Below are 24499 nucleotides of genomic sequence, written 5' to 3' on the forward strand. Positions count from 1 at the left end.
GCGGAGCCCGGGATCCCTCCCTGTTTGTCCTGAATCATTTTAATCCAGTTGTGAGGGCTCGTGGCTGCTTGGGGACAAGCACAATCCTGTCTTGCCCGCTGTTTGGCCTTTGTTTGGCTGCAGCTGTTTACCAGGCCGCGGATGAAATGTGAGCTTGGCTTTGTGGGAGGAGCGTGGGCACCCCCCCCCTTTTTTTTCTTTAAGAGAATGTCGAAGAACTACATCAGTTTTCACTTTGGACGGGTTTGCCTTCCAGATTTCCCCCGTCCTGTTTCCCCTTTGGTTACATGGTTCTGGTCCTTGCAAGCACACCAGGTCTGTGTTCTCTTCCCTGCTTACACGTTTACACATCATCATCGTCCTGTGTCCTTCCCCGATCCCACTGTGAGTGTGATGCCTGGTCAGAGAGTAGGAATGTTAACTGTGCTTTCTCCGCACTTTCTGGAAGGGTTTCTCCACGTGTGTGCATCTGCTGTAACCGGCGAGGCCTCTGCTTGTTTCTGCTCAGACACACCTGCAGGGGCTCCCCGGTTTCCCAGAGCATCCGTCCTGCCTCCTTTAACTAGCATTTAAATACCGTTTTCTCCCCCAAAGAGCGAATTGTAGGGGATCACAAGTGGTTTGTCTTGCCCTCTTCCTAGTAAATCGTTTGTCAGAAAAATTACCCTGGAAGGAAGCCTGCGCGTTGCGAAGCCCACAGAGAACACATCGCAGAGCCCTGGGGAGAATGTTCTGCTCCTGGCAGTTCCTGTGTCCCCGGTGCTGGCGCTCCTGCATGTGCAGGGTCCTTGTGACTCGAGGGAAGGGAGGGGGTCTCCACCTCTCCTGTGGCAAGGCAAGGCAGCGCATGTCGTGCCCAGAGCGTGTGTCCTGAGGCCGGCCCGCCCAGGTTTGAAGAGCGGCTCAGCTGCGTCCTGGCTGTTAGGTCTCGCGCCTCCCTGTGCCCATTCCCTGCTGTGTCAGTGGGGATGATGAGAACACCCACCTCCTAAGGGGCTGGTTGAGGACTAAGTAAGGGAGGATCCGCAGAGTCTTACAAATAGTTGCTGGCATTTGGTGCGTTCTGTGTAGCTTTTGAAAATAAATTTAATTTTAATTTTAATTTTTTATTTTTATTTATTTAAGATTTTACTTATTTATTTGACAGACAGAGATCACAAGTAGGCAGAGAGGCAGGCAGAGAGAGGAAGGGAAGCAGGCTCCCTGCTGTGCAGAAAGCCTGATGCGGGGATTGATCCCAGGACCCTGAGTTCATGACCCGAGTCTAAGACGCTTAACAGACTGAGCCCCCCAGGCGCCCCTTCTGTGTAGCTCTTAAGTGTTCCTTTTGCTCATTATTCCCCAGTTGATTCTCAAGCAGTTGAAGCTGATGAGTTAAGTGCTCCGTGACCGGGTTTTTCAGTAAGCGCTCCCGACTAAAAAAGAGCAGGGCCAAACACATAATTTTATGAACCCAGAAGTGCGCTCTAGAAATGTCTTTCCTAGGAACCGGAGCTTAATGAGATGGGCAGTTGGTGGAAAAGTCCTGGCACCATGTTTGTGTTGATGACTGTTGATCAGTGAGGATTTTTTTCATGCAAATACCTGGGTTTTTCTAGGCTAAACTGCCTTTGCATTCCCAGCATATGTATCAGGAATTAAAACTGAGAACTTCTGTTTTGGGGAGTTTCTTCTCTGGCAGTGTTTCTGTGCTGGGTTTCCCCCCTAGATACTGCTTCCTCTGTGGAGCTTAGCCTGTAACTCAAGCCAAGTACTGATGGCGGTGGGGAGGATGGTGAATTCTGCTGTGGCAGCTCAGGGTAGATAAACAGACAGTGGCGGGGGAGTTGCCCAGTGGTCTCGGGACCTTGGTTGGGCAAGTGATTTGGACATGATTTGGCTGATGAGATATTCTTGACTTCTATGAAGAGTAAGGCAGCCTTATGGCCCAGGACACGGGAATCATTCCAGCTTTTGAGAGAACGTTTGCACTGAGGTATACTAGGTATGTGAGGGTTGACCTCAGTATTAGGGTCGTTTCGGTTGGAGAGGACAAAAAAACCACGTGACAGTGTTTAAACAAGACAAGTTATATCTCATTGTCCTTCCTCTCTCAGCTCTGTGATCTTTGGAGTCTGGGATTCCCTTGATTTAGTTGCTTCACTACCTTTAGTCTCATGATGCCAGGGCTGCAAAGTGGCTGCTTGTGCTCCAGCTATCCAGTCTGCATTCCAGCTAATAGGAAGGAGAGTCGGCAGGGATCCCGATGTTTAAGGAGATTCCAGGAAGCTGCCACTCCACACTCCTGCCTATCGGTTTGGTTAGAACTTAGCACAGTCACCGGGAGCAGCAAGGGAGGCTGGGAAGCAGGATCAGGTGCCCAGCTAAAACTCTGGGGACTGAGATTGAGGTGCACAGCTAGCTGTCCCTGCCTGAGTTCTTTATCATGGAATGGAGGCTCGTGCTAATGAGCAGAATAAGGTTTGCTTTTACAAATACCAGGTCTGGGGGCGCCTGGGTGGCTCAGTCAGTTAAGTGTCTGCTGTTGGCTCAGGTCGTGTTCTCAGGGTCCTGGGTTCAAGTCCTGTGTCCGGCTTCCCCCTCAGTAGGAAGTCCGCTTCTCCCTCTCTCTCTGTTCACTCTCTCTCAAATGAATAAGTAAAATCGTTAAAAATGAAATAAGCAGGTCTGAAGAAAGGGAGGTCTGCTGGGGTCTGCTGGATGAATTCAGACATTCTTTTGGTAATCATGACATACATTTGAGTGAGCCCTGCAGGTGCCCGATCCTGCCAGGAGTGGGGAGCAGATGCTGAGTCACAGCTGGTCTCTCTGCTCCAGGGGTTGTAGGTTATTGGATTGTCCTGTGGCTGCTTTTTGGTACCTAAGACGCGTTTATTACATAACAATTTAGTGAGTTTCCAACTTAGGTATTTTTGTATGTGGGGGGGGGGGAGGGTGGTGGTAATTGTATTTTGGCTGGGAGAACCCACTTGCAGTGCATGGGTTCTGGGGCATCCAGGCCCCTAAGACTGATGGCCTTACAGATATTACCAGAGCCCTCCCCGTTGCTGCCATGCCATCTGTTTGATGGGGAATCCCGTCAGCACGTTTGAGCTCTGTATTAGCTCATCTAGGACAAAGGACTGGCGCTTTAGTTTTCCTGTGCCTGTAAATCAGAGCTTCAGAGCCGGGGGGTGGGGTGGGGTGGGATGGGGGAAGGCAACCCCTGCCCCCAGAGGAGTGATGTAATGTCTGGGGGCCGGTGCTGGACGTATCAGCGGTGTATTCCTTACTTAATGCTAGAGACAGTGAAAGTCGCTGTCCAGAGTAATTGGGGTAACTTGCAAATACTCCCAGAGTGACGGAGCTAGAGGGGGTCCCCCTGCTTGAAGAGGCTGAGCATCTGGCCTTCTTGCGCTGTTAGCTAGTGGTGGTGGCGAGTTCAGGGCAGGTGTTATGGGATGTCCACAACCCATTCCCAAGGCCGGGGAGGACATGATGAGTCTCCGCACTTGACCTGGGCTGGCTGGCTCTTTCCAGCCCTAGATTGGGGGGATTGGGGGGTTGCTAGGCTTTTCTCCATCTCCACAGCCCTCCGCCAGATCCTGAAGCAGCTTACTGAGAGTGGGACAGGCACCTGGATGGGACCCCTGAATGTGGGGCAGCAGTTCCCTTCCTCTGTGTTCTTCCAGAAGGCTGCGCTTACCAAATACTAATCCATTGCTCTAGGGACACACCCAGCCTGGAGGCCTCCTGGGCTCTCTGTTGGCCTCCGACCGGCTTCTCAGCAGCTGAGTGTTGAGGGTTTTCAACAAAGAAGCCACCCAGAGCCCCAATGCCCTGTTTGTTAACAAGTTTTACGGCAGCAATACTGGAACTGGGCAGAGGACCCGAAGGATGTGTGTGTGGAGCAGACGCACACCAGCATCCGCACAGTTAGATGGGCTCCGGGCTGTCCAAGCCGCCTCCTACGTGAGAACCACTTTAGAGAAATCACACTTCTGTGGCAGGACAGGAATCTGTGGCCCACTCAGCCTCCCTGTTAGAAGGGCCAGCTGGGGGGGTGCTGCTGCCTGCTTGCTTCTGGGGCTTCCCGAATAGGAAGTGTGTCTCTCTGAGGGACGAGGCTGGCTCGTTGTTCAGCACATCTGGGGGACTGGCCGATCGTGGGGTCAAATGCTGGCATGTTCTCAGAACTGCAGAGCTTTAGGGCTCCCCGTTACTGGCTTCTAACAGCTAGGTTCTTTCGAACAGACTCCAGATTTAGGTTACGGGTATCTTGAACGTGTGTGTGTGTGTGTGTGTGTGTGTGTGTGCGCGTGTGTGTGTGCGTGTGCCTTCAGCTTCTTTTCGATACGCAGATCACTTGGTCAGCCTGTAGTTCTCTGAAATTGTATGACGTGTACCCTTCTGTTGACTCTCGCGATGCAGTGGGACCAACCCTTGTTCTATTCCCAACCAGTTCCCTCCGTGTCTCCTTTTCCCCATCACTGATCTCTGGAAGTGGAGTCTATTTATGGAGAACATCAGGGCTCTAGTTCTGGAATACCGAAGAGAACTGGGGCATTTTGGAGCATTTGAAGCTAGAAGAGGTGTCGTTTGAGATTCAGCTGTGGGAGCTTGAACAAGGCATTTAACTGATGGGCTCCAAGCTTCGGGCTCCTCATTCCGTAAAAAAGAGAGAAAATAGTAACATCTTGTTGTCATGGAGTTAAAGGAGTTGGCGTCTTCCTGGACCAGGCAGGTGAAGAAACTGCAAATCCCCTTTACTGGTTGGTCCGTGCGCGCGCGCGTGTGTGTGTGTGTGTGTCCGTCCCCTTCCTAAAGATAACCACATGTTGACCTGGCCTTCCCTTTGTATTCAGACAGCAGCCCACAGTCCTAGATGGCTTATTTTCCACCCCTCTTGCCCTCTAGAAAAATGTTCTGCAAGTGGCGGGAGCAGAATGTATTTGGATGCGTTGCACCGAATACGGAGATGCCGCATGAAACTAAGCCCCGCTGCAGCTCCGGTGGGCTAAAGCTGGTTTGTCTGTGAGGTGCAGCCAGTAAGGAGGTGAGCTCTGGGGTTTGGATCCCTTGGGTTGAGTCCTGGCTCTGCTGCCTGTGCCCTGCGCAAGTCATTTAACCATTAACAAGTCATTTAACACCTCAGTCTTCATGTCAGTGGAATGGGTATGATAATCATTTCTGTCACATAGGATTCTCGTAAAGACATGAGATCATTTTAAAATACCGAGCCTAGTACCAACTAGGAAGAAACTGCCCGTTTTGATTTTGTTACAATAATAATGCTTGCTTTTAATTGTGGTAATAAACACTTTTGGTGACATTCACCACCTTAGCTGTGTTTAGGTGTACATTTCTGTAGTATCAAGTACAGTCACATCGTTGGGTGACCGTTCTCCAGAACTTTCTTATGTAAAAGTGAAACTATATCCCTTGAACAACTCCTCACTTTCCCCCCTCCCCCAGCCCCTGGCAACCTCTATTCTGATTTGTTTCTGTGAATCTGACTAGTCTAGAGACCTTTAAGTGGAGTCCTACAGTGTTTGTCTTCCTGTGACATAATTATTTTAAATCAGCCCCCGACTCCTGATCGCACCCTTGCCCGCTCTTAGCGTTTTCTGTAAGCTCAAGACTGTCTGCCTTCTCCAGCCATGGTCATTGTCGCATTATTTCCTTTCTTGAGGAAACGAGATACCTTGTGAGTCCCATATCATCCTGTTGAAGAGGGTGGGATTCGGGGAAAGGGAAATTAAAGTGAAGGAGCCCTAAGAAGAGGACATGAAATAGGGCAAAGACCATTCACTCGTGGGACAGCAGAGTCTCTGTAGGGCTCCTTCCTCCGATTGTGTGAAAATTCAAACCTCTCTTCAAGGAGAGGAATGGCATAATGGACTCCTGTGTACCTCTTGCCCCCAGTTCAACAGCTGGCTACATTGTTTTAGAGGCCACTTTGACAAGTTCCAGGAGGAAGAAAAGACTAGAAAAACCTAGACTGACCTGGAGACAGGTGTTTTCTTTGCTTGTTCATGTGGTGGTGTTTATCTCCATGATAAAGGGCTTCTGCCTTGGGAGTTCTGACTACCCCTTAGGCTGAGGATGAAAGGAAACAGGATTGTAGGCGAGTCATTTTACCCCGTTTCCACATCTGCGAAGGATGGCACTTGGGACTCAGGAGGGTGGTTGTCATGGAGCACTTGGCCTGCGCCTGACTTACTAAATCAGTAATAGGTGATGGTTGTGTGGTTGTAGAAAGCAGGATCGTGGCGCCTGGGTGGCTCAGTGGGTTAAGCCTCTGCCTTCAGCTCAGGTCATGATCCCAGCGTCCTGGGATGGAGCCCTGCATCAGGCTCTCTGCTCAGCAGGGAGCCTGCTTCCCTTCCTTTATCTCTGCCTGCCTCTGCCTATTTGTGATCTCTGTCAAATAAATAAATAAAACCTTTAAAACAAAACAAAACAAAAAAAAAAAAAAGGAAAAGAAAGAAAGTAGTATCACCAAACAGGCCCTGAAAACGTGGAGCCAAGACATACAGCTGTGGACCAGCAAAACAGCCAGGTTTACCCTTGGTTAAGAAATTGTGATGAACACTGGCTTTCGAGATGTGCTCAGTAACCCGATTTTATTGGCCATTGTATCCATTTGTCCTGGGTTGTACCTGGGTTAAGGGAAATGATTGTTTACCTGCAAAATTAGGTAATATAACTACTTTATTTATATGCACTTTTTTGGTAGAGATTGGTCTTCATATAAAAAAAACTTCATGGGTTTTAACTAGAAATAAAAATATCATGATTTCAGTGATCAAGTAGATTAAATACCTTTGGCTCCATGAAGCCCTCTTCATTTTTGTTCTTTCTTTGGACTTCTAGATGTATTTCTCTCTGCTCATAAAAGGTACTGATGTAGACTTTGCCCTGCATAGCCTTAGGATGTGGAACAAGATGGAAGTTAGGAAAATGAAATAATGGGCTTGAACCTGTTTAAAAATGTATAGTTTATAATCGTATAGAGGCTTTGATTCTTTTGGGTATTTTCATTTTTGAATCTAGCATAAGTCATGTACAAGTTTTATCTTTCTTTGACTTTTTTTCCTGGCCTAACTGCTGTTCCAAAAATCCTGTTTTAAATGCTTTTCTGTTAATACATGAAAATGTCAGAAAAGTAAAGTAGTGTTCTGTTTTCCTTGAAGATTTTATTTATTTATTTGACACAGATCGAGAGAGAGAGCACAAGCAGGGGGAGTGGCAGGCAGAGGGAGAGGGAGAAGCAGGTTCTCTGCTGAGCAGGGAGACCGATGCGGGGCTCTATCCCAGGACCCTGGGATTTTGACCTGAGCTGGAGGCAGACGCTTGACTGACTGAGCCACCCAGGTGCCTCCAGAGTTTCCAGACAATTTAACAATTAAGTCAAAATATTGTTCCTCCAAAGATCCTTACTTGGTTGTGTGTCTCAGTTTGTGCAACAGGAACTATTGTGCAAATAGTCTCATGGGGATTGACTGGGGCAACAGGAATGTCCAGTTTTCCTTAGGCTTGGACAGATCAAATCCGGAGCTTATGTGAAATGTAACTTTACCAAGTGTCCTGGTTTTTCCTTGATAAAACCTGTTGGTAAAGTAAGTTCCATAGTGAAGCAAGCTCCCGAGACAGAGCCCAGGAAACCTCTAACTGCGCCACTTTTATCATCCCTTGTAATTAGGTCAGCCGGCTCCGTAAGGCTGGGGAAGGCTTGTAGGGGTCTTGTAATGTAGACATTCTTACTTTTAAACTAATCTGTATACGATGAAAAAAATGAGTTATTTGGTAAATACGGGCCTTCACTATCATTCTTTTAAGAGCATTTCTTTTTTAACGCTTTTCTTTTTATGAAGAGTATGTACTATGGGAGAGGAAAAAGAGGTAGATTTTCTGTACCCAGTTCCAATTCTAGTGCGTGGGGGCGGTGGCGGAGGGGCTTCCCCATATCAATGAGTAATTCTCGCACACGAGCAGGGTATCCGAGAATTCACCCTAATAATTCTGACACCACCTAGAGATCGCATTAATTCCCACGGGTAGGGCTCGGTCCTGAAAGACTGCCCCCCACCCCTTCTGCCCTGACATCCCGTGTCCCCCGAAAGCCCCTGTTGTCACCTGTGCTGCTGGCTGACTGGACATAGATTGAAGGTTCCAGCTGTCCCGTCTGTGGGTTTGATTAATTTGCTAGAGCAGCACACACAACGTGGACATTTTACTTAAAAGGTTACCGGTTGAGGGGGCGCCTGGGTGGCTCAATGGGTTAAAGCCTCTGCCTTCGGCTCAGGTCATGATCTCAGGGTCCTGGGATCAAGCCCCGCATCGGGCTCTCTGCTTAGCGGAGAGCCTGCTTCCTCCTCCCTCTCTCTCTGCCTGCCTCTCTGCCTACTTGTGATCTCTATCTGTCAAATAAATAAATCTTTAAAAAAAAAAAATTGATCGTAAAAGAGTGTAAGGCAGGACCAGCCAGGTGGGAGAGATGCCATGTAGCGCAGGTTCTCAGAGTGGACTGTCGGCGCTCTCAGAGCCGGCTGCTCTCCCCACACTCCACGTGTTCGCCAGCCAGGAAGCTCACCAAACCTCATCGTCTTGGGTCTGTGTGGAGGCTTCATGACATCCCGTTTTTGGTTATATCGTTGGTGTTGGCCCGGGATTCAGCCTCCAGCTCCTCCCCTTCCTGGAGGTCAGGGTGGGAGGGTTGGAAGTTCTAACCCTCTCAGCACCAGGGTTGGTTCCCCTGGCAACCAGCTCCAATCCTTAGGTGCTTTCCAGAAGCCTCCTCCTTAACATAACAAAGACCGGTGCACAGCTCTCCTTACTTAGGAAATTCAGGGGTTTTAAGAACTCCGCCAGAAATGCGAGGAGGACTAAATACGCATTTCCCATTTTCACAACATCACCGGTAAGTGTGTGTTGCCTGGACCCAAAGCGTGTAGGTTTGAGTTCATCCGGAACAGGCTGTCCTTTTTGCGGCAGGGAAACCCCATGTTGGTTTAGGTGTTGGTCGTGTTTTGTGACCCGTGTCACCCCAGCTCGTCAGTGGTGGTATATATTTGGTTTACTGTGAGTGTGAGTGCGGACAAGACCAGGGCCAGGCACTACAGCAGAAGGAAGCCACGCAAGCAGGATGCAAGCCGTGACCTTGACCTTAACTGCTAACTGGTCAAGTCCTCTGGCCCTGGCTTTGGATTCCACAAGGGCTTGGTCCCTTTGTGCTCAGAGGCCCCCTGGGCCATCAGCACATCACCAGGGTGCATTCTTTCCACTTTCTGCTGTTCCTTGAGTGTCCGGACCAGGGCACAAGCAGGGATGCATACATTCCTGTTGCTTTGCAGTAGCAGCTTTAGAAGGGACCGCGAGGAAGAGGAGTAGGCATTACGGCCCTGCTCCCCGCCGCGGCCCCCGCAGATCCTGGAAGCTGTTTTAAGGAAGTGGGGAAAGAGACTCTGTACCCCCCCCCCCCCCCCAGCAGACCGGCTTTCTCCTTTAGCGCCTTCTGATCCATCCTACAAGATGGTAGCCTATGGAGTCTTCTTCCAGAAGCCCCTAGCGGAGGGCGTGCGCATGCGGGAGTGATCCTGAGCCCCTTTAATCCTCGACCTCCTCTTCTCTCCTGCAGTCGTCCGTCTGCGCAAAGATCGTGCAGCTCCTGGGACAGAATGAGGTGGACTGTCGCCAGAAGCAGGTGGTCATCCTGAGCCAGGATAGCTTCTACCGCGTCCTCACGTCAGAGCAGAAGGCCAAAGCCCTGAAGGGCCAGTTCAATTTTGATCACCCGGGTGAGTCAGCGGCTGAGGGGGTGTGTGTGCGTGTGTCTGTCTGTCTGTCTGTGCACGCACTTGCTGGTTCACTGAGGACCTTGTTTGACCCCTTGGAATCTATTTCTGTGGATAACATGGGGATGAATGGATGACTTTATGGGGTTATGGTGAGGCCTGAAGAAGGAGTTTTGAAATGCATCACACAGTTGCATGGCCTAGTGACTAGGGCTTGCGTCTGAACGAGGGTACTGTGTGAGCCTGTTACTTGAGATTGGCACAGGCATAGCTGGCTCTTCTGCCTTCTCTGAAATGAAGCAAGTTGTGCCCCCCACCCCCGCCTCCCATCCCACACACGCGTGCCCATGGCAGGCTGTTACACTCACCGACTGGCGGAATGGACTGTGGAGGGCCCGGGATGTCTGCTTGTGTGACTTTTGCCTTGACAGTCCCAGATCAGTGCATTGCCCTTCAGCTGTTTTTTTTTTTTTTTTTTTAAGATTTTATTTGTCAGAGACAAAGAGAGCGCAAGCAGGGGGAGGCAGTAGGCAGAGGGAGAAGCAGACTCCCTGCGGAGCAGGAAACCCGATGCCCCGAGATCGGACCCTGAGATCATGCCCTGAGCCAAAGGCAGAGGCTTAACCCACTGAGCCACCCAGGCACCCCCTGGTTTTGGTTCTTATAACAATTGGAATCCAAACCTGGTGCCCGTTACACTCCCCTAGTTGTGTGTATACTTTTCCAGGTTAACATATGCCAACTGCCAAGACAGCAGCTGAACTTGGAGGAGAGAGGTGGCTGGGCCCGGGGGGCGGGGAACAGAAAGGTAGAAAAAAGTGAGTCCCTCAGAACGCATTCATACATTCTGTTTTGAGATCCAGGGAATTTGCCGTCTGTTTTGGGTAGAGGTCTGGCTTTTTTCAGTGGGAGTGTATGTACTCCTCTAGGGTGTGGTATACGTCCACGAAATAGATGTGGATGATTATAGGGGAAGTCATTTTAAAATTCAGCAACATTTAAACAGTCTGATTTCCTTCAGATGCCTTTGACAATGAACTCATCTTCAAAACACTCAAAGAAATCACCGAAGGGAAGACGGTGCAGATTCCTGTGTATGACTTTGTCTCCCATTCCCGGTAAGTGAGCTCGTCTGGACGACGCGTTGCTCCTCGAAGCTCCCAGAACCGTCCCAGTTCCCAGGCCGCAGGCTGGGACCTCCCCTGCCCTGTGCCCACGGTCACCTGTGTGTGCGCGGCAGCAGTGTGCACCATGGGTGTGCATGCATTGGGGAGTTTACCTGGTGCTTCCTGGAACAGTCTGCTCATCACCTTTTCTTGACTCTGAAAGGACAAGTTCATGAATTGGGGCTCAGGTGAGGAACGATACACTTGTCCTGATTCCCAGCTCCGAGCTGTTATTCCTGGAATCAGATGTGAACGGGCTGGGCAGAGGACACGGGAGGCTGAACAAAGAAAACTGTTCTTTCTTCTCTGCTGGCTGAACCTCGAAGAGAGGTGTGAGGGCACTAAGGTCACCAGAGACCAGATGCACAACTCTCAGGAGAGTTCCTCAGTCATGTCCTTTCTGCTGATCTGTGTTTATGCTCCTGATTAGGTGTACAGGAGGGGCTCATCTTGTTTCCCTCTGAGTGGTTGCCCGAGGCTTCTAGAGGACTTCACGATGCCTGCTGGCCAGGCTCCCAAGCTCTCTCGAGCCTCCCAGGACTCTGCTCACTCTGTGTCCTTGGGACTGACTTCCCAGGCAGACTCTAAACTTCTGAATGGCATTTCAAGCATGCGTCGTTGCTCCTTTTTCTTGGCTAGTAATTACTCAGTAAGTGTTTTCAGCGCGGCGCTGTTTTGAAAGTTTCTCCCACTTGCTTTTCATCCTTCCCTCTTGGTTGCTTTCTTTTCATTCTCTCAAGTGGAATTTTTTTTTTTTTTTTAATGGGAAATTAGATTTCATGCATCTTTTGCTACCAAATGTCTCTATAATTAAAAGCCCATCTCTGTCTCCCTGTGTGCTCCTTTAGTACTATCTCAGCCAGCCTTTGCGGGATTCCTCCCATGTTCTGTGCCTTTCCCAGAACTGGAGGGTGTGGCAGAGTTGGGCTGGAGGAGGAGGAGAGTGAACACAGTGTGCCCGAGAAGCCGGGCTGCTCAGCGCCTTGCCCTCATCCCTCCCCAGTATCTTAGGCTTGTCCTACTAAGGACCAGATGCTCCTGTGCCGAAAACTCAGCGAGGTGCAAGGGGTTTGGTATAGGAATTGGAGCTAGTGAGAGTGTTGAGGCAGGTGCTGGGAGAGCTAAGATCTGGGAGGCTGTGGTCTGAGGCACTGGAGAAGAAGCCAGTGTCCATGGCAAGTCTAAGAAGCTGCCACATCCGAGCCCCAGCCTCCAAGGGGGGCCACTTAGAGAGTGTCTGCGAAGTAGCCTTGTGTGGCTATTAAGGTTCCTTAAAAATTATGTGGGTTTTGTTTCATCTTCTACATTTCCCGTTGGCAAAGCATCCTGCAACCCCAGAGGGAAAAGGATTCTGGGAATTGCAGTTTTTAGCCTTAGCAGGAAGTGGTGGTGATGTCCTGTGTATGGGAGACAAGGGAGCCCACCGGCTCTCAGGTCCAGGGCAGGGCAGTGCTACAGAAGTAAAATGCAGCCCAAGAACTAAAGTAAGGGCCTAAGGAGGAGGGTGAAGGAGGGAGGAAGGGTTGGAGTACTTAGAGCAGGTTGAACAGAGGAGGTGATTTTAAACTGTGTATTGGAAAGCGTAAGAAGTCGTCGGGGAAGAGGGTTTTCTAGGTAATGGGTAGAGAAGCAGTTCAAGGATGAGCTTGGTGGGGAGTCACAGCTGGTTAGGAGGGGCCGGTTGGGGGTGAGTGTGAGGGAAGAGTGCCTGGAGGCAGGCCAGCCCCGGAGAGGAGAGGCCGGGGACACCAGGGCCAGATCGCGAATGTGTTGGCAGTAGGGGGTCACAGACGGCCGTTGGGTGGGAGCGGATGGTTCTGGTGTCAGCAAGAGAGGATCACGATGCTATTTATGAAGTCCTTGGAGTAGTAGCCCAGCCGAGAGCCTCCCATCAGGCGATGGAAGGCCGCGTGGCCGGCAGGCAGGATCTGACCGGACGGAGGGGTAGGGTAGTGTGGATGGAGCTGCGTGAGCTCCATCCGGTTCATGCATTCAGCAGCGAAACCCCAGTAGAATTCCCGTCTGGACGTGATGCCCTCCCCCCAGCCCCGATTCCTTTCACACCATACACTGGATAGCCCCTCTCTTTAGTGGCCCATAGCCCATCTCTTTGTGAAACTTCTCCGGACCACTTTTGGCCGCAGCAGTCCCTCCGCTCTCAAGGGCCACTCGTCAGGGACCCAGCTGTCCCGAGCTTACGGCTCCTGATGTGTCCGCGGGCCTTTCATGGTGATGTACAAACAGATGTTGGGCTAAGACCGAGAAGTTTTGTTTGCTGTAAATATCCTTCTCTGGCCTTGCCTCTCCTCATAAGCCACCCAAGAAGCTTGGATTTAGGTTCTCTCAAATGCTCTGATCGTCTCGGTGTCGTGTGTGGACTTCGCAGCCAGACTCCGAACTTCTTCCCGGAATATTGCACCAGGCGAGGCTCCTCGCTTGTTCTGGGCTGGCAGTTGCTCAGTAGATGTTGTTCTTAGCTGTGGGCTGTCGGGAGGGTTCTCCTCTCTGGATGTACGTGCACACGTGGGAAGGGATCAATTCCAGCTTCTTGGGGCAGCAACAAGAGCACGGACAGCGATGTTTTCCTTGCTTTCCTGGGATGGAAGAGGCGTGTTTATTGAGTTGGAAAACCACCTGTTCCTTGTTCATGCTTATCAGCGAGGCGTCCTGATCGCGCTGGATCTGGTGTTGGCGCACGTACACCTAGCACGGTCACAGTGCTCTCCGGCTGTGTGTTTTCCAGACGGAGCCCTGGGAGTCCCCCTTCCCCACGCAAACAGGAACATTTCCATTTCCCAGCAGAGACTTCCCACCCTCCTTCGTGCAGGGCACTTGCCCAGAGCGGCTCCCGTTTCCCTTCTGAGCTCTGTCCAGTTAGGTTCGTTATCCTAAACCACAGGGGGCTCCCTGTTTTCTGGTAGCTGACACTCCTCCAGACCGGTGCTCCTCACCCCTGGCTGCACGTTAGCAACACCTGGAGTGGTTTTATAAAATACCAGCGCTCGGGCTCTACCCAAGATGAACGGAATCAGAGCCCCGAGGGGTGGGGCCCAGGCATACATTTTTTCCTTCTAAAGATTTTATTTATGTATTTGACAGAGAGCGAGCACAGGCAGAGGGAGAAGCAGGCTCCTCACTGAGCAGGGAGCCCGATGCTGGGTTCAGTCCCAGGACTCTGGGATCATGACCTGGGCCGAGGGCAGACGCTTAACCCACTCTGAGCCACCCAGGCATCCCAGGCATATATTTTTTAAGACTTTATTTATTTGAGAGAGAGAGAGCACACATGCGTGGGTGCACATGTGTGGTGGGGGAGTGGTGCTGAGGGACAGGGAGAGAGAATCTTTGGCAGATTCCACGCTCGGCACAGAGGCTCAGTCTCAGGACCCTGAGATCATGACCTGAGCTGAAACTGAGAGTTGTCTCTTAGCAGACTGAGCCTCCCAGATGCTGCCAGGCATACATACTTTTTTAAAGCTCCCCAGATGGTCCTGTGTGCATCCAGAATTAATCACCGCTCTGGAGAATCTCCTAATCTTACCCGGTCCTCTTTGGTTGCCTTTTCTACCTCTTCTTCTGGCCCTTGGGTGGTGGCTCCCAACAGTTGCCTGCCTTAGAATTTGCCCAGGAACCCCCAGGTCTGAGGGAATAAGGAATCAGAGAGTGTTTATGGGAGGGAAGTTCTGTGCATCCTCTCGCCTGGGCAGCTGCCGACTTCCCTGTGTTTGCACAGATAAACCCATTGTCTTAAGGGTTTAAAAATTGTTAAAAATTAAAAAATTGTTTTATTTTACATTGTTTTATCTGGTTTTATTCCTCAATGTGCACGTGAGTAGTAAACCTTGCACTTACCTTGCCTTCCGTGACTTTGGGGCAAGAGGCCATAGATGGTGTTAGGACAGAAGCGGATGGTGACCCTGCAGGGCGCGTGGAGAGATCATGCATCCCTGCCTCCCTGAGGAGGAGGAGGAGAGCACCTTCAGCCCCGGACCACAGACACACCGCTGCTTTCTTGTGGAGCTGGACCAGATGGAGCTCGGGAGGCTCTCCCTCCCTGTAGGAGCTTCCTCTCCTCTGCAACTTCCTTTTTCTGCCTCCGTCAGTTGCCTCCGGATGGGGGAGGGGTTGGGGCCCTTGGGAGAAGACTGAGTTTCTGTTTGTGAAAGTTCAGCCGCAGCTTCCATAAATGCCTGAGAGCATTCCTGGAGACGCCTCCAGAAAAAAGAAGGAATCACATCTGCTTCTGTCTTTCTCTGTTGTGCGTTCAGCAGCATGGTTTTCTTTTTCTTTTATTATTTTTTTTTTAAATCCCAAGGAGAGGGACGACTGCCTTCTGTTTTTGCTTTATGGTGAGATCTCAGAGGAGACGTTTGCCCCCATCACGATGGCCCTTTTGGTTGGCCATCAGTGGAGGTCCGAGGGCTCTGCAAGGCGGCGGTAGCGTCCCCCTTTCGTTCCTGCTATAGGTCTGCAGGGAGGGGGCCCCAGACCCCCAGGCAAATGCTGCTGTCCTCCACGCTTTGCTCACCCTGCCTGGTTCGGCCTATCATCTGCTCTGTGCTTTGTAGGAAGGAGGAGACAGTCACCGTGTACCCCGCGGATGTGGTGCTCTTTGAAGGGATCCTGGCCTTCTACTCCCAGGAGGTGCGAGACCTGTTCCAGATGAAGCTCTTCGTGGACACAGATGCGGACACCCGGCTCTCCCGCAGAGGTGGGTTCTGAAGGCCTCCAGCGGTCCTGTTGGTGGTCCAGTCCAGCTAAGCCAGTTCAGCCCCAGGGTGTCCTGCTGCTCAAACACCTGGTGGCATCTGAGAAGGGATTCGTCACTGTGTTGGATAATGAAAGGCTTGTGAGGTCACGCCGATGAAGTCAGAAGTTTATGTTGTGGTTTTGTGGGGGGAAAAGTTGGATTAAATGCCCAGTTCTGTGTGGTTTTCCCACAGGCATCGTCATCAAGATAGGAACTAAAACTAGGATGTCTGGGGGCAGGAATCCCTAGTGCCCACAGCGCTGGGCAGCTGGTCCCACCAGCCTGCTTCTCTGGTTTTTATTTTCCAGAAAGCTCTATGGAGGTTTGGTCCCTCTGTCCCGCCAGCATCGGCACAGTTGCTCGGTCATTTCCTCCGCAGGCCTTACTGAGGGTGTGCCTGTGTAGGTCTCCGTGCCTGGTGTCCTGAGGGACAGCTGTCCTTTGGTGGGGAGCAGAGCCCATGATTCAGCCTGGCAGGATATGGAGTGGAGCCCATTGCTTCCACCTGCGGGATCAGGAGACGTCACAGGGGGTGTGGCAGGGAGATGACGTAGACAATGCAAGAAATCACACGGTGCAAACACAGACACACAGGGCTTGTTCCAGAAAGCAGGTGGCTGGAGTTCCTAGATGGCTGTCTAGAGAGACGCTGGAAATCGCGTGAGGCAGATTATGGGGACCGTGGCTTCCCGTTTGGTCCCTGGTCCATGAGGGAGAGCTACCAAAGGGTTTTGAGTAGGGCCAACGAAAGGGCCTCGGCTCTCTGTTGGGAGGGGAGTCTGCTGGAGGGCATGGGAGTGAAGACGGTAGGTAGGGCTGCTGTAGGAGGCAGCAGGGGTGAGAGGGTACCAGCAGAGTCAGAAAATGGCAGCCCCCCGTATAGGGGCTGTGGGTATGAGGAAAGCGAGCAAGGCAGTCTTCGTCACATGGAACAGGAATGAGACCCTGGGAGTGACAGAGCAAATCTTGGGCAGATTGGAATTTAAAAAAAAAAAATAGACTTTATTTATTTGTTTGTGAGGGAAAGAGAGAGAGTGAATGTGTATAAGCAGGGGAGCGGCAGACAGAGGGAGACTCAGGTTCCCCGCTGAGCAGGGAGCCCAGCGGCGGGGCTTGATCCCAAGACCTGAGCCTAAGGCAGATGCTTCACTGACTGAGCTGCCCAGGCGCCCCGGCTGATTGGAATTTTCTAAGTTCCAGCCCAAAGCCTTCTGACCTCAAAGCCTATAACATGTTCTCTTCTCAGTTCATGAAACAAATTTGTGCTTTCTCCACTTAAGCCCTCTTTGCAAGAACTATCAATGGAACCAGCAGAATAGAGAGAAATGAGACCTTGGATTTTGTCCTCCCAAGGAATAATGCCTACGCTCTGTTAAGTGAGTTGTTCCTCCACTTCCACTCCGAGGGGGCGTGGGCGTTGGGTAGAACTCAGTGGAAGAAAGGAGAGTGGGAGGCCCGTACTCTAGTCCCACAGTGTCCAGCTAGCTTGGTGACTTTGGTGGGATCTTGGGACTCGCGTGACCTCCCGGGCTTGGGTTTCTTTATGGATAAGGTGAAGGAGACAGGCCTGTTTATAGAGTCATGACTTGGGCCAGGAAATAGTTGCGTGGTTTTTTTTTTGTTTTTTTTTTTTCTAAACATTTATTTGACAGAGACAGATCACAAGTAGATAGAGAGGCAGGCAGAGAGAGAGAGAGAGAGGGAAGCAGGCTCCCTGCTGAGCAGAGAGCCCTATGTGGGACTTGATCCCAGGACCCCGAGATCATGACCTGAGCCGAAGGCAGCGGCTCAACCCACTGAGCCACCCAGGCACCCTAGTTGCGTGGTTTTTTTAATAGATCATCAAGGCCCCAGCCTGGTATTGCCTTCTGTACCCGCCCCAGGGCCTGGTGTATCTGTCACCTTAGTCCCCAAACCCAGGTCCTGCCATGGTCGATCTCCTCCATGTCTCCGTCCGTCTGTCTGGGAGGCAGCATAATGACCTGGGGCGGGCATGGGCGGGTGGGTGGAATTGGAGTCAGAAGAATTGGACTTAAATCCTGATTTCACCATTTACTCGATGTCTGACCTTGGGCAGTTTATGTTGTAACCTCTCAGTCCCACATTAGGGATATGTGGGTTGGTTGATGACGTATCGATCAGTAGTACCCCTGGGTTGTGGGGAGGAGCTGTAGGCAGGTTAAATGCCTGGCGGTGTGTTAGCTGATAACCGTCCGTGTGTTAGGTCGGGTCTGCTTTGTCTGAGATGGTAGATGTTCTGTTTCCCTGAGTTTTCCATCAGGACTGGTCAGAACCTCCGAGTGGTCCTCTCATCCTCGGGAACGGGGACGCTGGTCTGATCCCATCATCAGGTCAGCGCCTGGTACTGAAGTCCCGGTGGGGGGGGGGGGGGGCGGTGCAGTTAAATGCTTGAGGGAAGAGGGCATGCGAGAACCAAATTTGAGAAACCTGGAATTCAGAATCCTTGAAAACCAGACGCTCTTGGCCTCTAATCAAACGGATCATCATGGCTCTGGCGGCACACAGAATTCTCCCTTGCTCTTGTCCTGGGATTCTTGTGCAAAACGAGGGGAAGACAGGAGGTGGTGGTGGCTTTCTGTGGGGTTTCTCAGGGAGGCTGTGGCTTTCCCTCTCAGACCTCTGCCTTGTGTCGCCTGCTGGTGAGTCACTTTGCTGGCGGACTTGCGGGGCCTTTCCACATGCTGCTTCGACAAGTTCATTCTCTGTCCTTGTAGGACAGAAAACATGCCTGGCATGTGCTTTGTGGGGTGGGAGGGTGAGTTAGTCAGGAGCAGCTGCTGGGCGTCAGAACATTCCTGGAGACTGGAGGGAGTGCCATGGTTTTGCCCTTCTGCGTGTCACCGGGCCCGTGACCCTCGCGGTCACAGTTGACCATCGTGTGGGATGGGGGCTTTGCCTTTGAGCCGTGCAGCCTTGAAGCACCTCCATCACGGGAACCCCTCATACTCGGGGGTATTGGCTTCTCCAGCTTTCACCTTCCTGCCATGTGTGTTATTTACTCTAACCCACCCCTGAATTGGGGGACAGGGAAGAACTGAGACCAGGGACCAAAGAGGCTGACACCTACTCTCTTTTCTGCTGTAATTCTCTGTCCAGTCCCCACAGCGTCAGGGCTCCAGCAGACCTTGAGATGGTTAGTCTATTACTAGAGTAGCACATTTCCTCGACTAATTTTTAAATTAAATTGGCTGAACCATTGAGGAATCGTATTTACTCTGGGTCCTTCTAAATTTCGTTCTTGACTTTGGCTGACCAGAGGAACCCTGGTGGCTTTGGAAGGGCGGCCGTGAGAGCCAAGCAGGGAAGGTGGGCAGACGTGTCGATTCCTGCCCTTTCCCCCTCTTCTGAAAGGACCTTTTCCTTTCCAAGCAAAGGTGCCAGGTCAGAGTGGTGATCAGGGAGCCGGTATTGAGTCCCTGGATTTTCCGGTTTGTGCCAAGACCTTGTACTGATTCAGTCCTTGGCTTGACCCTGTTTCCTGACTTCGCCCGAGGAGCCGGGCACTTTGGTGCCACGAACTGGCTGGCTTTGTGTTGTCCTTGGCTCGAGGTGGGGTCTCGGGCTGTTGGAGGTGGTAACTCAGTGGAAGGCTCTCAGGGAGCAGAGGTGGGTGATGCCGTTTGGTTTTGCACGTTCGCAGTGTCTGGGCAACGTTCTCCCCCATTTCCTGCTTCCCTTCCCAGGGTAGAAACTGTAGGGTGGCTCCTCCCTGCCTTCCCTGTTTCTCCCTCCACCGTGTCTTCCTGAGCCTTCGTGCCCTCTGGTCCCTCCCGCACAGCTCCCCCCACTCCCACCTTTCCAGCTGCTCCGCGGGCCCCCGGCTCTCGGCTGGGTCCAGCCTGCTCCCCTGAGCTCCCCTGAGTTCCTCTGAATTCACGGATGCTGCCCTCGCAGGGGCCCCCTGCTCTGTCAGGGAGCTGTCCTTCTCCTGAAGCTTCCCAGATTCGGTTACCGCCCTCATGGGTGGTAGAAAGTCAAGGTTTGTCGAATCCGTCCCATGCACCAGCCACAGCGCTGAAGACTTTAAGCCCATCCCCCTGTATTCTGGAGTAATAATCTTATGAAAAAGTCTCTGTGTATCATGTCTCTATTTTACAGTTAAGGAAAATGAGATTCACAGAGGTCGAGTAACCTTTCTAAGGTCACAGAGGTTAAGAGTGGGATCAGGATTCCAACCTCGGTGGGTTCTGCCTGCGTTGCTCCAGGTGGCGGGCCCAGGGCCTAAAGCAGCCCCGGGGTGACTCTCCTGCTCCCCGTACTTGCCCCCAGCCCTGCGCCTTCCGCACGCAGTGGTGTAGGCGCAGATGACAAGGGAGCTGCTGGCTGGGGCCGGGGGCAGTGGGAGAATCCCTGGGGAGCCCACGTGCCCGTGTGTGCGTGCCGGGGGAAGGAAAGAGGGGCCCACGCCATGCACGCCAGCCGCACTCGTGTGCAGAGCGTGTCTTGTGAAACACACATCAGGCTTCTGCACAGCTTTTAAGCAAAAGCTGCCCGAGTGTGGCCGTGTGTTTGTTTTTTCCCCCAGCTCCGATACCCTTTGCCTTGGCTTCCTTTTCCCTTTGTAGTTTATCTGGGAACGTGGAGAAATTGGAGGCCACCCTGGCTGTGTGTTTTGGTCCAGGGGAGCCTGGTCGCCGGCGGGCCAGGGCTCCGGAGGCTGGAGGGGGGCTGCGAGCCACGTGGCAGCCGGACTCCCTGGCAGAGCCGCTGGCCCCATGTCAGAATGCCCGGGAACACCATTTCCTGGCCAGGGGAGGCGCCTCTGCTGGTCCTGGGGCCGGGAGGGGCCACGGGCCAAGCCCTGACCCATCTGCAACCTGCCATTGCCCAACTGCCCAAGACCAGGGTTCCTGCGGAGATGTCTTGTAAATGCAGGCACTGCTGGGAGAGTCAGGAGGTCTGGCCGTGTCACCTGACCCTCTGGAATGTGGTCCTCTCTCCATCTAATCTCACACATTCCACACCAGCCCGAATCTTAACCACCACAGCCTCCCTCTTTCCTGCCCCTGCCTGTGTGCGTGCGTGCGTGGGTGCGTGCGTGTGTGTGCGGACACATGGAATTATCTAGAGACGGAATTATCTAGAGACGTGGCTGTCGGGAAATTCACTCGCAAGTGTGCCCTGGTGCGTTTGCAGTGAGGTTCATCCCCTGCTGAGGAGCCAAAGGGCCTTCACGAATGGTTGCTGATGGACAGGGTACCCTCTCGGGGTCAGGATGGAGGATCTGGCAGCCATGGGGCTAAGATTTACAGCAACACCCACAGGGAGGCGCTGTTTTGATGGAGAGAATCTCCTCCCAAGTTCTCACTGCTGAGTTTGGGGGGAGGCTGAGGCTCAGGGAGGTTAGTGCAGAGTGGCAGAGCCAGGATCCTAGTCCCTTTGATGGTCAGACCCTTTTTCTGTTTTTGACGAAAGACTTAAAATAATAAAGGTGTTGGGTTGAAAGCCCTTGAATGATACCACGCCAGGGGGAGAAGGTCGGAGATGGGGAGTGCAGCCCACTGTTTCCAAACCAGGGTGGTGTCCCCTCACATGAGGTGTTTTCTATCTGCAAGGCCCCATGCTTGAGGTCGGCAGGAGTGGCTGGCCACAGTGGGACTGTCTGCCTGGCCTCTGCCCCTGTAGGGGCTGGAGTTGGGGGGGAGGGTCAGGCGTGATAAGGTGGTGCGTCAGCAGCAGGTCTGCGGGCCGCACGCAGGTAAGTAGCTGCAAGGGGACACTGTCCAGGAGCCGCACCTCCTCTCTGGGCCCCGTCTGCTCCCTGTTACGAGCCCTGCAGGACCGTCCTGCTTTTTTATGTTGTTCACACTGAAATTTTATTTGGGTCAAATGCTGCTTGAAACCGGAAGACTGTTGGCTGAGGCTGGACAGTCTTTTGCTTCAGAAGATCCTTATGTCATCGCCCAATTCGACGATAGCAATAAAAATGTAACTTGTTTTTCTTGAAGCTGCTGCTGACCTGCTCTTGGTCAAGTCTCTCAGGAATCCAGCTTGTGAATCATCCAGAGTAACCGCAGAGCCCGAGTGAGCCTGGTCTGCCTCACGAAGGGCGGACATGGGTTGGCTCATGCACCATTTTCTTGATTCTTGTTTTTCCTTTTCTTATAGTATTAAGGGACATCAGCGAAAGAGGGAGGGACCTTGAGCAGATTTTATCTCAGTACATTACGTTCGTCAAGCCTGCCTTTGAGGAATTCTGCTTGCCAGTGAGTTGTGTTCTTGGTTTGTTTTTTGTTGAATTTAGCATTTAAAACTGAATCTCACACATACAGGTATGTAAGCCGATGGAGCCCCTGGCCTGAATTTCATTTCTCTCTGAATGATCCTCTGTCCTCCAGTCCCAAGGAAGGGCAGCCTTTGAGACTTTGTGCTCTCTGGGAGCTGTTGGCCGCCATCTTTGTCAGAATGGTCCTTCAGGGTCCCGCTGTCTGACTCCAGCAAACTCTGCACTCCTTGTTTGGTGGGCTCACAGTGTGAGGGTGCGCCATACCTAAGCATAGACTTGGCCATTGGGATCTTCAAAAGGTCTGTGATGGTTGTAGTATTGGTGTAGGGAGGGCTCAGCGATAGGGTATTTCCTTCTGAATTTCTTCTGCTACTGCATGGAGGCCCTCCCCCCACCCCGCCCCTTTGAGCTTGTCTTTGGCCCCTGGATACGTTCCCCAATGGGAAGTGTCCTGCCATGTTGGAATAAGCTTCCTTACTTCTGCCATGGCACAGGCTCATCATTCCTCCTGTGGCAGCTGGGAACTCTCTGGGAGGTGGCTTTCAGAGAAGGGAGGTTGGGGATATGGGGAATTTTCAGTGTTCAGTGAGTCGGCCCTCAGCACAGGAAACACTCTCGGTTTCAGGGGACAAGAGAGGTGAGTGCTGAGGGAGGCCCACCAGGGACAAGAGGTGCGGTGGTTGTAGTGGTTGCGTGGGGGGGCAGGGGTAGTGGTAGAGGAAGAGGTAGGAGATGATGTCGTTTGAGAAGAAGCGTTAGATTAACTCAGGAGATGCCTGCATCTGTGTCGTGTGTCCTCACCAGGTTGACCTCACCATGGTCTAATTGCCTAACGACTTACAATGAAGCTCTGAGTGAGAGTGGGGAGACATTGGGACTTAGCCTGATCTTGGGTGATCTCTTCTGGGAGACTGGAAGCTGAGGGCATGGAGAAGAGGTGTAGAGTGAGGCTGAGTGTGGGAATTTCTGTTTCTCTGAGTAATGAACTTCTTTCTTTCTCCTGGAAAAGTGTAATCTCCAACTGTCTGTCCTTCAAGTCTGTTAGTAGGTTTTGCGCCAAACCAGACCAGACTTCTGTTGTTTCAGACTGGGGACAGGTGGACTTTCTGAGTCAGCCTGAGTAACGCTGATGGCCTGCTCATTCCCCTGGAGAGGACTGGGTCACAGGATTAGGTTTCCAGGCAGAGGGCAGAGGGAGTGGAGAAGCCAGGAAATTCGATCCATCCGTCTATCTATCTGAGGACAACAACTCCTCTTTTTACCGTAATAATAGTGCAAGGTAAACTTACCGGACACGAACTAGAGTTAACTGCCACTTTTTGGTTGTTTCACTTAGTTATAACAGAGCTTAAAGGTCTGCACATTTTTCTGGGTGATTTCTGTTTGTTCCCACTGTCCAGCCACTCTGCTCAGGGAAGATCAGGTCATTCCTGTGTAAGCCAGGAGCTCAGATCTGATAAATTGCCTGCCTAGTTCAGATTGGGTTTGGGCCTGACACAGTTGCATTTGAATGGTTTTAGTACACGAGATGCCCATGTGCTGAAGGCATTGTTAGATGGAGCTGTCTTACGCTAGATGTAAGCTGGGTCCCACCCCAGAACACAGTTACTTGTAAAGTGGTCCACAAAATCCCAGTGAAATAAGAAAATAGAAAAGGGAATGTATCTAATTGTGGCTTTACTTTTTTTTTTAAAGTGTGGTAACAAAATGACCATGCAAATGGTCATCAGGGGGATTATTTTTCTTGGATTTACCCTTGTGTTAGGATCCGTGGGTGTCAACTTTCAGACTGTGTATAGGAGTCCAAGGTGAGCCACTTCCCTTTTCAATTTGGGTTTTTCTGATTCATATTTTTCTTAGTAGGAAGGAGGCAGTTACGAGTTTGGTTTCAAAGACCACATTCTCAGTGCAGGTCCTAAGCTTAAATAGTATTAAACCATTAATAATGAAAGATCAAGAGCTGATTTATTGTAATTTAGATAAAGGAGCTTAAAAAAATGCTGTGTTGGCAGCCTCAAGCTGTCACCCTCTGGGGTCAGTGGTAGGAAGGCTGACCCTTTCTCATGGCCCCTCAAGAGGGGCATGGACCAGTTTGTTTCTTCTTTAATGCGTTGTGAATTTCTTTCTCCACAGACAAAGAAATACGCTGATGTGATCATTCCTAGAGGTGCAGATAATCTAGGTGAGTCCTGGTGGGGAGTCATCCGGTGGAGGCATGACTTCTACCCTATGTCAGTCATACTTTGAGACAGGATGTGGTGACCAAGCAAGGTTTCATGGACATGGCTGAACCACTGGTCTGTTCCTGGGAGCCAGAAAGGAATTTCTGCTTACATAGTTGGCCTTGGGAACAGGCCCTTGTGTACGTGTGTGTATGGCCATGGTCACAAACAGGAACTCATACTTCTCTAACAGAAACCAGAGGGCTGGAGACTGGCCTTTGCTGTCACTCCCAGCGATGACACTTAGAGAGGCCTTGCATCCAAGGCCATCTTTTAGCAAAAACACACTTTCTTCTTAATTTAACTTAGAATGACCTGCCATCAAGGTAGCCCTCCTG

The 24499-nt window shown here is 51.6% G+C and overlaps 1 protein-coding gene across 1 annotated transcript in view; it reads left to right on the forward strand.

The window, feature by feature from the left end:
- Positions 1-24499, forward strand: part of UCK2 (uridine-cytidine kinase 2) — a 74587-nt gene that overhangs the window by 45085 nt on the left and 5003 nt on the right. Inside the window, exons 2-6 of the mRNA XM_045983151.1 lie at positions 9620-9779; positions 10798-10894; positions 15511-15653; positions 21822-21919; positions 24073-24121. Of these exons, the coding sequence (XP_045839107.1) occupies positions 9620-9779; positions 10798-10894; positions 15511-15653; positions 21822-21919; positions 24073-24121 (547 nt within the window). The remainder of the gene's footprint in view (positions 1-9619; positions 9780-10797; positions 10895-15510; positions 15654-21821; positions 21920-24072; positions 24122-24499) is intronic.

Source organism: Meles meles, chromosome 17, assembly GCF_922984935.1.
Source record: "Meles meles chromosome 17, mMelMel3.1 paternal haplotype, whole genome shotgun sequence".
Classification (NCBI taxonomy): Eukaryota; Metazoa; Chordata; class Mammalia; order Carnivora; family Mustelidae; genus Meles; species Meles meles.